The 12,595-nt window shown below is 38.0% G+C and overlaps 1 protein-coding gene across 2 annotated transcripts in view; it reads right to left on the bottom strand.

Annotated features, from left to right (window-relative positions):
* The window catches only part of USP7 (ubiquitin specific peptidase 7), a 72,612-nt gene that overhangs the window by 29,738 nt on the left and 30,279 nt on the right, over positions 1–12,595 (bottom strand). For both annotated transcript variants that reach the window (XM_040574420.1, XM_040574421.1), the window contains exons 2-6: positions 11,257–11,361; positions 5,211–5,409; positions 3,683–3,821; positions 2,863–2,951; positions 2,073–2,181 (exon numbers count right to left, since the gene is read on the bottom strand). In XM_040574420.1, coding sequence (XP_040430354.1) covers positions 2,073–2,181; positions 2,863–2,951; positions 3,683–3,821; positions 5,211–5,409; positions 11,257–11,361 — 641 coding nt within the window. The remainder of the gene's footprint in view (positions 1–2,072; positions 2,182–2,862; positions 2,952–3,682; positions 3,822–5,210; positions 5,410–11,256; positions 11,362–12,595) is intronic.

Genomic DNA, 12,595 nt, shown 5'->3' with positions numbered 1-12,595 from the left:
CATCAGAGGGTTTGACTTCCCATAAATATACACTTGCACTTGATATTGTTCATGCTTTCCCAGCTCTATTCCTGACAGCAATTTCTCTGTTAACAAACCTCTGAATAACAACAATAAAAATAATTATTTATCCTAAGTATGGAGGATTAACAGAAATAAAGGAATTGGTGATAACTGTTTTAAAAGGAACAAATTTGTTCAAAGTGAAAATAAATATGCTGTAGAAATTCGTTTTTTTTTTTTTTTTTTTTTTTTTCAGACCAGATAGCTAGTGATTCTTCCTTATCTGTAGTAACAGCAAGTAAGTACCAAAACTGCCTAAAACAACCACTATTGGCTCTTCTGGTTCAGGGGACTCTGAAAATCTGAAGAATAAGCAGAGAATTAGGCATCCAGTACCATTTCCATTAAAGAATCTGCAGTTACCAGCTAGTAAATTAAGCTCTCTTATATGGTTGCTAACCAGATATTAACAATCCCTAACAGCTGGTATTTATTTAGGGCCTGGGGAAGAAGTGCAGGGGAATGCCTGAGAAGACTAGTTCAATTGAAACAAATCTGTATCACAAAAAGCATTTCTTCACAGAACAAGTTTTCTTCATGCAACATACTGATTTACCGACTGCAAGACATTCTAGAAAGGAAATACTCAATTGGATTAGATGTAGCTATTATAAAAACACATAGGTTGTCTGAAAGAATAAAATGCACAAACATTACGAATGCTGAGCCAAAACCAGGCATTATAACAAATGATAAGCTGAATGGGTAAATTACACTTCATGTAAAAAAGAAACAGGTGCACCACATAAAACAAGTCAAGTATTTATTTCTTGTGCATGGCATTGGTAAAACCTCAGTTACAGTCTACTGAAGCTCAACATGCTATTTTTTGCAACTCTGAAGTGTAAGCAGCACATTGTAAAAGAAAAAAAAAATCCCAACTGGGGCTCTTACAAGCCACTGTGATACAAATAATAATGATAAGACAGTGGAGAATAGGTATAATGAAAAGTACTGGAGAAAAGAAAGCTTAATGGAACAACCTAGTACACACACAAGAAAGAAGTCAGAATTCTTCATTTTCACTAAGAGATACAACAAGTGCGAATGGCAAGAACGCAAAAAACTTAGGTAAAACTACAAGAACAAAATACAACAGAACATTAAGAATGGCAAAAGAATCTTCAAAAATCTTTGAGTGAAGAGTTTTTTATTATTATTATTATTCCTAAGGAATAATAATAACTAATAACAGTAGAAGGATAAAGTAGAATCAAAAGGACACTCCAATAAACGAAATGGTACCAAGTAGTATATATCTTCTAACTAGCCACGCTTCAATAAAGTAATTTATGTTTTTTACCCCATTAAGGCTATTGCACTATTTTAAAATTACACATTATCTAGTGCATTTCATCCTGTTTCAGTGAAATATTTATTAAGCGCATACTCCAAAATTTTACTCCTTCCAGCAAAGAAGTACCATCTGCAGTAAATAAAAAACATATGAATGAAGCAAATATAAAAGTTGGTTAAATTGCTGAAATTATAATGCTTTCCCATCATTACAAAGATGCAAACCACAACAGCAGAAAATTCAGCTGTGCAATATAAATTAAAAGACAGAACAAATGAACCTCACAGGACGTACTTATTTATCTTTTTATGTTGTTTATGGGCTGAGAAGTCCTAAGTGAGTTTTCTAGTTTAACTATTTAAAGAAATGAAAATTACTTTCCTCACATCTGCAAGAAGTGGAATCAGTCTTCTTTTTTCCTTCAACAATTCAAAGCAACATTCACACATAACAGAGCCTAGGAAACACCCCTTAACTCAGATTTTTCCACCAGGTATTCTGTCTACTTTCACAAAAACCAAGAGCCTATGCTCAAACTAGAAAAGGAAACTTGGGGCTGAAGTGCAGGAAGCAAGACGTGCATCAGCATGTCACAGCTTCCGTAATAGGATAAAGGAGGCAAAAGGAATAGAGAGACGCATTCTGAAGCATTTATATATAAATATTCTGGATATTTCAATTAGCAATCTCATTTTTTCCACATACTAATTACCTTTCGTAGTTGATTTGTGAAAAATAAAGTCTGTAACAAACTGTTCATGTAACAAGTTGCTCCCTGGTTCTTCAAGCCAACATATCCTGTGTGCTTCTTTGAATCCCACCTGGAAAATAGTGGTTAAAAAAAAAGATAGAATTTTATTAACTGTAAAGAGCACTTGTTCTAAGGTAGCACTGCTGGTAGGTATCAGCTACTCTTCACTATTACTTAAGGTTCAAAAAGCCAGACTATATATGCTTACCTACTGCCTGCCAGTATATCTTTGGAACTAAATGTTTTGATGTTAGATTTTTTTTTTCAAGATGTTCTATATGGCAGAAAAATTATTTATTATGAAAGTGTACTGAAATCCAAAGCTATCCTTTTAAAAGCAAGTCTGTATTTCAGTAGAACCTATTTGTTTAGAAACGACATGAAGCAGAATGACTCAGACAAGGCAGTTTTAAAACTGTAAACCAAGGGAAGCTAGATAGAAGAGTCACTTGACTGTATATGAAACTTATCAGTTGTAAGATCAAAAATATTGAGGCTACATAAGCAGACACATTAAATCACAAATTAATTTGTACAGAAGTAAAAGTTCTGCAACATTGTAAAATAAATTGAAGTTTAACCTTGACAAAAATGTGTATGACTGATGAAAAATATTGCTCGTGAGAAATAATCAAGTTAACGTGACAGAAATGTCTAATAAGCTAAAACTATTAATAACAAAGTACTTGAACAACCTCAAGTGATGTAGAAATATTAAAATTAAGAATTATTTTTGAACAAAGATACTTACGCCACTCCATGTGGAGCATCTGCTTGAACGTAGACTTCAAAAGTAACTTTGTCCTCTTCTATAAAGCCTTTTTCAGGATCAGTAACTTCCTGTAAAACAAGAACAACACAGGAATATGAGAACTGCAAAACTTCTCTATATTACAAGATGACTGTTGTGAAGCATCCAGTTAGACATCGTTTAATTTCCTAGCCTGACCTACCAGTAATAGTAAACTGAAGGGAAAAAAAAGAAGGACATCGGCAAGGCTGTTTTTCAGCTTAATACACTTAGTTCTTTTTTAATGTCTCAATACAGGAAACTCGTTCCTGGCTTTTAAGGTTTTACAGTACTATTTCAATTTCCTGTGGATAATAAGAATCGGTAATCAGAAGTTGGGCTTCTACTTGAAGAACATTATTCCAGCCAGATGAAAGATTAGAGGGCCAACCTTTGAAAAGGCTTAAAAAGCTGTCTCAACTTAAGATAAGCCTTAGCAGTATTATTAGTGCATTAAAGTATCTATATACATATACAAATAACACATGGAAACGGAATAAAGTCTGCATTGCTTCAGAATGATGACGCCCCTTTTTCCCCCCCCCCCCACTGACAGGCATTCAGATACGCTGGAAATAACAATGAAGGAATGTTTATGTCATTATGAAAGTAAAATCTATCTATAATAACTAAGTACAGGAATTCATAAGAAAATGAAAATAAATCTTCAGCAATGATAAAAAACAGCTTAAAAAAATTCTATAGGTATCTCAGGATCCAGGAGTGCAAGTTCAAAACTGCATCTATAACATAATAGATTAATGTATATCCAATTACTTACACTCCAGGCCATAAAGTTGGAAAAGCCCCAGTCATTTTCCTTATGAAAGAACAAGTGACTAATACGACGGCTGAATGATTTTTCATCATCTTTGTAGTTTATTATCTTGAGAACTGCTTGCGCATGACAAGACCACGACCTATAAACACAGAAGAAACATTTGAAACTCATTCAAAACCAGCTTTTTATAGTCATTAAAACGTTTTGTTAGTTAGTTGTGTTTTTTGGTACCTTACTTTCACATTTTTATTTTTTCTTATTAGATGTTAAGATTTGGTTAATTATTTTCAAGGGCATGAATCCCTGGGGCCTTCTGAGGGTGCATTATGAACCTGAAGCTGGAACAGAGGTTCTCTTAAGGCAATGACATTATTAATAAACTACTGCTGGGCAAGCACAGGTAACAGTAGTTTAAGAAGCTAACAGATCTCAAGGTAAGCTATTTCTAACCTACTTCAGCACAGATGGGTATGTCAACTGAAGGTGGTCTTGGTGTCTCCAGAGTGTGGTAACTCAGCCTCTGACTAAGGAAAGGAGGAGATTCTTCTGCGTTCCCTCCCACCAGACAAATTCCCCTACCCTCTTAATCTGTCTTCAGTAGCATTTCATTGTGACCAGTCCTGTTAAAATTCATCTCGCTTGTGGAAAACGATCAGACTGAACAACAGTTCAAACAATGCCTTGTCACTGTCTCATCCAGTGGCATGACTGCTTTCTTAGCTCCATCAGCTGCACCTTGTTTGATATACTTTTAAAGATCACATTATTCTTTTCCTGTGATTAAACGTGCGTGAGATGAGGATTCACCTTTTAGGTTACAAAAATGATGTGAAAAAACAACTGCTGTTATGCAGTGAGCTGCAAACTGTGCAAGATTTCATGCAAGAATGAAATTATCTTACTGGAAAAGATACCTTTGAGACATCTGCTCTCTAGCTGGATAAGGTGCGGTAATTCCCCAGAAATTTCTATTTACCTTTCTAATTTCCTGCATTATTTGCCAAAGGGGTAAAAGACAGCCAATTTTGTTTGGCATAAAGAAATCTAAGAACATGTCCATGTCCTCATATTGGCCAACGAGTAATGAACTCTGTTTAAGGAGATACCTCAATGCACTGTTCTGCCTTAGCTGCTAAGAATTACCTGCTCATGCTCTTTACAGGTAGGATTTATAGCTCAGCAAGGCTACTGAAACTCCAGAAGCTCTTCAATTTGAAGTAAACCCAAACTTCTCCCATGCTAAGAGAACTGTCAGTCAAAGACTTCCCTCCAGCAATCAAACAAATATATCTAAATTCTACCACAAACTTGCCTAAAGAGAAGATTACTTATACGCCACACTGCCTAAAGAGGGGATTACTCTTTTTTTTTGATTTTTGAAGGGTGAGGGGGGAAGGGGACTCAAAATCTGGCAATTCTTTCCTCTCAAAGAAAGATTGGTAGATTTTTTTTTTCCATAGATGTCTTCATTTCTTGCAATACAGATTAACTAGTATCAAATGAAGACTTGTAAAAAGAAGTGTCTTACGTGGAGTCAGATTCAGCATTGCACTGTAGGAAGAATCCTACACTTTTTTGGTGTGGTCTGTCCGGGTAGAGTCGTGGCATAACCATTATCTTCCATGGCAAATTCCGTACAAAGCAGGGAGGACTGAGAACTGACTCGCTCAATCTGTTGAAGCGTTCGACTGTAAACTGAAATGTTGCTTCCGATCGCCAACTTGTATCTGTAAAGTACACAAATACATGCAGAGAGCATTTGAAAGATCTGATGGTTTGCCCTTCAAAATAATTTTCAAAAATCCTGCAACATGGGTGTGTTTTATGTAGTGAGATTCTGGAAGCAACCAAAAAAAAGTCCAAAATCCAGTGTCATTTAACTCTTTAGCAACTGAAGTTTCAATTTTCTCGTTTTGAAAAACACACTGCAACAGCATTCTGGAAAACAGAGCACTGAAAGACACGTTCCTTCTGTACTGTTTCTTAAATCATTTTATTACTAGAATTTGCTACCACTTGAGTTTCTTCTAAAGCTACAGGTACAGTAAGACAGAAATATCAAATGCTTTACAACAAAAATCACAGCCCACTACCTCCTCTCGTTGTGCAGTGTCTTCACAGATCAGTTTAAGTTAGTTGTCGGCATGAACCAAGACGTTTGAAGGATTTTCACAATCTGTTCAACTGGCCTGTCAATACCAAGTCACCACTTAGCTGGTTTCTGCTTGCAAGAGTATTTTTTCTAAAACAGATCAACCTCATGCTTTTCTTTTGATTTCCTATCAGATAAGTGAAGAATTTTTCAAGACTAGGGTCCTGTTGTTCTTTGTTGTATGCAAGTTTTAGAGATTTTTAGTTGTCTAAAACAAAGTTAACAGACAGTTTTTAAGACAGTTTTTAATATTGCTTATTTTGACACACAAACTTATTTTGCCTTCTTCCCACATCCCTGCTTCTTCATATACCACAATCTGTTCCACTTCTGTTGTACAAAGCTGTAACAGGGTGCTGGAGACTGCGACAGCTTCAGGAAGGCACAAGACTGGGCTCTTTTTTGTTGTGACATGCCTCATATTGTATATAGGGAGAAAAAACTTGCAACTTATCTCAACAATTTCACAAGGCAAGGAACACGTACAGTGCTTGCTCATGACGCTCCCCTCCTTTTTTTTTTCATGGCTCCAACTTAACACCTGCAGAACATGGCAAGATTTGCTTCTGGGTGTGGGGAAGTACGAGCAGCACAGGGTGGCACATGGCATGCAGGGTCCCGACGTTAATCCCACGTCACCCACAGGGGGTGCAGAACCGGAGCAGATATATCACATGCAGTGACACCAGAAACCAAAAGCACTGAGGTACAAGGACAACGAGCCAGAAACTGGACCATGAGATTAGTGACAAGGTGCACAGTATACAACAAAGGTTGGGTTTTGGTACTTGCAAAGCAGTCTTTTACTTGGAATCCTTTGTGTAACACCAAAGATTGTGTTGAATGGTGCCTTTTTTTTTTTTTTTTTTTGTTTAAAGCAGGCAAGTCCTGGTTGCTACCTTGTTTAAGAAACTAAACTCTTTTGATTACAACATGCAACAGTGTAAAGATTATACACTTCACAAAGAAAATTACAAATTTTGTCCCTAGCTGTGCAGAAGCTTTGACAGGTTTCATTCTTCGCCCTTGCAAAATGGTTTTCTTTCCAAGCAGTTATTCTACTGCTGATTTTGATCTTGGCAACACAGTTGGTCTTATTATCCCTAAGCTTTCCTAATTAGCTCTCAAAAGTAGCAGCACTACAACAGAAACCAGCCAACCAATCTGCTTCCTCTCCCCTCCACACCTGTAATAATCTTGGTAATACTCAGTGCTGTCAGCTTCCTCAGCAACAGAAGAGTTCAAACGATTGTTTTCTCCTTTTCCCTACCTGCAAGTGTAGCTAACCAGTAGTTTATCACCTACTTTGCACCTGTTTCCTACCCATTTTACTTACTCTCTGCTTGTCGAGAGAATTCAGGCAGCTGCTCTTCTACAAGCAAAGGAGCTCCACGCTTGCAAGCTTCTTTGCAGACACAATCAAAGAAAATCCTTAACGGAGTTAACGATTTAAGAATCAGCCTTGCATCACGTTTCTCAGAACAGCTCGAGAACGCCTCCCTGTTCACCACCAAGACCAGTCGCCTTCTGGACTTGGTTTAGGCGTCCAAAAAATGAGCAGACCAAGTTTGCTTTCTGCCTCCTGTAATGCAGCTTTCAGAGCACTTCAGTACAAAGAATGCAGCAGTGCTGCCACGTTATCTGCTAAAAAAAGGCAACCCACGCAGCATCTGCAGATGCTTCAGAGCAAGTTTGCCTGTATTTCTTGATTTCTTTTCAGGAAAGCCTGTGTGTGAGACCTCGCCAGGGAAGGGCGCTCTTCTCAGTAGAATATTTGAGCAATCACTAGAAACCACTCCACAGAAATTCAACCTCGCAGCAAAGGTCAACCCTAAAATAGAAGTTTCTCTAAGAATACAAACAATCCCTAGAAACAACAACCTTCTTTTCCTTCCAGAAAGCCCATATTTTTAACAAGTGCAATTGATTAAAACAAGAATTGTGTTTAAAAAAAGTTTAAATACTAAGTCTGATTAATATACTGAGCATATAGGCAAAACCTTTATTCACCATCACAAACATACCCAACAACTTCTAATAAAAGGCTGCAATTGGCAGCAGGATAATTTCTTAGTGACTGGCAAGTAAGACTTTCATAAATCATTGAAATACAAATATGACGTGAACTTAAACACAAGACAAAAAGAACAGACCCAGCTAACAATGCCTGGTGAAATTCCATGCTACGGATTGTGTTAGCTAGGTGGAAAAGATTTGGTCACCGGTGAGATGAATGTCACGCTTAACATCGTGATACAACAAAGATCCTTCATTTCAGAGATCCAAATACAGAACATGATGCATTTCAAGACTTTGTACGTGTTTAAGTATTTTTACCTTTGAGAAAAGCAGATTTTTCTCTTAGTAGATGTTGCTACCTTTAAAGTACACTGGGGTTATTAAAATATTTTGAACCTGAATTATTAATGGGGAAATTGGCTGAAAATTCTCTGAATATTTCAATAGTGATCCAAATACAGCATGCAATACTAGCATATGGCGAAGACTTATGCTTCTGAAACCCTCCTAGCCACTGTAATTCTTCACCAAAATGAGACTCAGTGGGTAATTTCAATGCTGTGAGTTTGTTTTGCTAGGGACCTTCTGCTTGAACTTCAGCTTCAGAGGGAATTTATTCTATTTACTGATTGTAATGCTGATGCCCTTACAAAACAAATTTGATCAGAGCCCCCTTTTTATTGTTTGCAAATATATACATATATTTGCAAAGCTGCTATTCCACCTCACAAGGCTTGGTTCATCGAGTCCCTCTCTTTACAAAGCATGGCACACTCCTTCAGCTGGTTCTTTTTAATTGCCAAGACATCATACAGGGCAACACCAGGTTACAGTCAAACCACTCGTAAGAATAAAGCTCTGTCTGAAAGTCCAGTTGGCGGTCCACTGCTGCACCCATCACATGGTACAATGCCAACAGCGAGCTACCTAGCAAAAGGGACGAAAGCTGCACTTTTCCCACTTTATCAGTCTTTTTTTTTTTTTTGTGGTCTAAGCAGGAGGAAAAAATCACCTTCAAAGTTTCTTAAATTCAGAAATTCACTAGGAAGTTGGTCTCTATGATCCAGTAAGCAGCATCAACATTTTATCCTGCTTTTCACTTCTTGTGCAGAAACCATTAAACTCACTTGTGAATATTCTTACTGAAGCAGTGTCTGAATTCAAGCATTCTTTTTCAGCTCAGATTGGTCTCACTGCTACAAAAAACAGCAGTGGAAAACAGAGCATGTTTAAAGAGGCCAGTGCCTCCCTGCATTTTTCCTATCTTGTGAATCTCCCACGCTGTCCATTACGCATGTATACCATGCTGCAAACCAGGATAGCCTAGGAACAAACAGCAAGGCAGCAACTGCACTGATGTGTAAGTAATACAACAGCAAGCAACTAATCTGGTTTACAAGGCTTGGAAAAGGCATCATTCACTTATGTGATGCAAGTCTTCAGGAATGTTTTTGCAACTACAACATTTTGCAATAACCCTACTTTCTATCTGTGTCAATGTAGAAGTATCATAGCACCAAGATGTATCCAGACACTCCTTAATCAAATATGATAGTCAAGAACTACCAGAGTATTGCTAAATCATCATGTTACCCCTGAAAGGTGTCCCACAGCAGAATGGAGCAAAGCTCTTGACCAAACCGAAAGTCCACCAAGACATTAGTACTGCCACAAACACAGAAGCTTTCACAAGCCTTTTGCTGAATGCTTTCAGATGCTTCTTTTCCTACAGCAGCACACTCATTGTCTGAGATGACTCAAACATTTGGTAAATGACAAACTGTGTTACTGTAGCTTTTTGATTAAAAAGTCAACGTCGTTCTGAATGAAGAGAGGTGTATGGCTGATTACTTGCCATCTTTGATGCAGCCTGGGCTTCATCAGCTGCTTCAGCAGCTTAACTTCCTTTTGCTTAATTTGTGCAAGTATGTGGTCGAACATCTGGACAAATTTTTGTACTAATTGACCAATAATATTAGCTACTGGCTACACTGGTTCACTGCTATCAGGTTTTCTAGCTATAAACCCTGTTACCAAGAGCATGAAACTCAGAGCCATCCTTGCCAGTCAATCCACTCAATCTCCTCTTGCTACCCTCCAAATAACAGGACCCAAAAAACATGCTTAACATCTTTTAACAGCAGGTAACTTGGTTTTGATAAAGACAAAAAAAATCCTCTTTTAGTCTTGGTTAATTACTCTTGAATTCCTGATTTGAGAAATCAAAGCCCCCCGAATGATGATCAATAAGAACATAAGCTATACAGACACCATGTTTACTTTTTTGCAATAATCTGATCTTAGGAAACTTTATCTTTGCCAGTGTTACAGAGACAAGTCAACCATGAGATGTTTCTGTCTTGAATTTAAACCATACTCTGTTCATGGAACATTATCATTTTCTATCAGCATTCCATCTGTTATTAGGTTCCTTGAATACATGACAGCAAGCACTTCTTTTGCCCTTTAAACTCAGTTTGTGTTTTTTCTCAAACAAAAACCACACAACACTTTCCACAAATATTTAAGCATGTCTTTGAGTACGTAAGACTGCCTAACTCTCACAAGATAGCATGAGACAGAGAATCAGAGGGGAACAGATCCCATTCAAGTTGTGTCTCCTTTCCCCCAATTTAATTTTTAGTTCTTCAAAACAGGAGCAGTTTCTCCTCCTAGTATCTTATGATAAGAAATAGTATTACATACTTTCTTCACTAAATATAACAGATTTAAGTGAATTACAAATGTGTTATCTTTCTTTAAATAAGCCTATACATATCTACTTAAAATTATTTTTCTGTAATAGGAAAAAAAGTTTACACCCTAATTTTTATTTAGCAAGCCAAACAACAACAACAACAACAACAAAATCAAAACCCTAACTGCTTTCCCCTTTCATTAACAGGACAATAGTACAGACTTTTTCCCTTGCAAATCACAAATAAAAGTGCATCAGAGTTGGGGGCGAGAAGTGTTCCTCAGACGAATAGTTAGCAGTGACTTATCATAACTGATCACAGCTGCCACCTGACAACAGAGTAGGACAGATAAGGACTCTAAACGTCCTGAAGGGATTGCATAACTGACAAAATTACAATTCAGCAAAGCGCCAGCTGCAGTATGTTTAAAGGGATATATCACAAAATGTAACAACAAACAGTATCACTTTCTGCAATTTTTAAATGAATAAAAAAACAAAAGTAACAAACCCTCAGATGCCTAATCCTACTGTATAGCTAGGTCATAAGAACACCTGAACAGAAAAAAAACAGTAACTATTGAGGCTTTGATTTTCTAGTTAGCTGCAGTTTAGAGGACACATAACACATGGAGCATTTTGTTCTTAAACTCCTAAAAATAAAGAAATGAGCAAGCTGCACGTTTTCATCAAATATTTACATACCATCTTCCATGTCTTCTTCGGTGTTATTATGTCCATCAGCCATTGCTACATTCCCATTAATGACAGGATTTTGAGTAATTCTTGGAGGATCATCTGCATCTCCAGCTAACACAGAAAAATAAAAAAAATATATATTATTCAGCTGTATTAACATTTCTATCTCCAGCAATGTTTATGAGACAACCAAGACAGAAAAGGTACGCTTTTTCCTGCAGAACAGTATCCACTGAAGCTGTAGTGCAACTATTGTACAGGTATACATCTAACTGTAAAATTCCTCAAAGAGGTAGACACTTAGGGATTGAGCAAAAAGTCCATGTTAATACAGAACACAAATATAAAAAACAACTTGATTCTTAAACTTTCAAATGGCCTTACACTCAGTATCTCATAATCATGTCTTGTAAAAAAAAAATGAACCTTTAAATGGCTTTTTTCCTGCCATTCCACCTTTTCATAGATATACTTCTAAATCAGACATAAATTAACAATCTACTTCAAGACTTCTTCAGTGGCACTGCTCTTTAAAGGAAACCTAAACATTTAATCAAACGTAAAGTTATGTTTTTAAATTTTACTTGGAAAACTTTGGAAGGAAAATCCTTTCCCCTCTCAGGACCATCTTAGAGGTAACATTTTCCAGTTTCTAGCCACTACTGTTACTAAGTTTTGTTACGATAACCATTTTAAATGCGTAAATGCCACTAAAACAGGAGATGTGAAACAACTCTGTGAACCGTAGAACAGAGTTTCAGAGATGAATTGCTTCAGCATCTTCACGATGAACCCAACAACAGAACACCCCCTTCTTGCACTGCCCTGCACCAGAAGCTGACTGATCACTTCAGCATAATTACTGCCACGTGCTTTTCCTCCATATACATTCTTGAACAAACTCTTTCACAACACGGAACCAAAACCCGGACCCCCTTTGCCGCCAGCCCAGGGGCACGCATGACCCCAGAGAAAGAAGCCCGTGGGCAGCCCTCCAGTCAGCACCCACCCAGTGCCCCCCCGTGCCCCGTCAGCACCTCGGACAGCAGCACCCGCTTGGCCCGGGACACCCGCAGCCCCCAGTGCCCACGGGAGGAGCAGGGCTGGGGACTGGGGGATTTGGGGGATTGGGACAGGGGACAGCTCACTCGGGACCCGCCTCCGCCCGCTGCTCTTCCTTTGCCCGTTTCGTGCCAGAGGAGCGACAAGTGGAACGCGCACTTGCTGCACTACGGTCACCAACCCTGTACGTCCTGAGAAGCCAGAACTGAGGCCAAAGCCACTGCCAGCTAGGTGTGAAGTGAGGTAGCATCGGGCTGCCTCAATCCTCCCATCACGTTGGGTG

This window comes from Cygnus olor, chromosome 15 (genome assembly GCF_009769625.2).
Source record: "Cygnus olor isolate bCygOlo1 chromosome 15, bCygOlo1.pri.v2, whole genome shotgun sequence".
Classification (NCBI taxonomy): domain Eukaryota; kingdom Metazoa; phylum Chordata; class Aves; order Anseriformes; family Anatidae; genus Cygnus; species Cygnus olor.
This window is presented reverse-complemented; position numbering and strand designations above follow the sequence as displayed.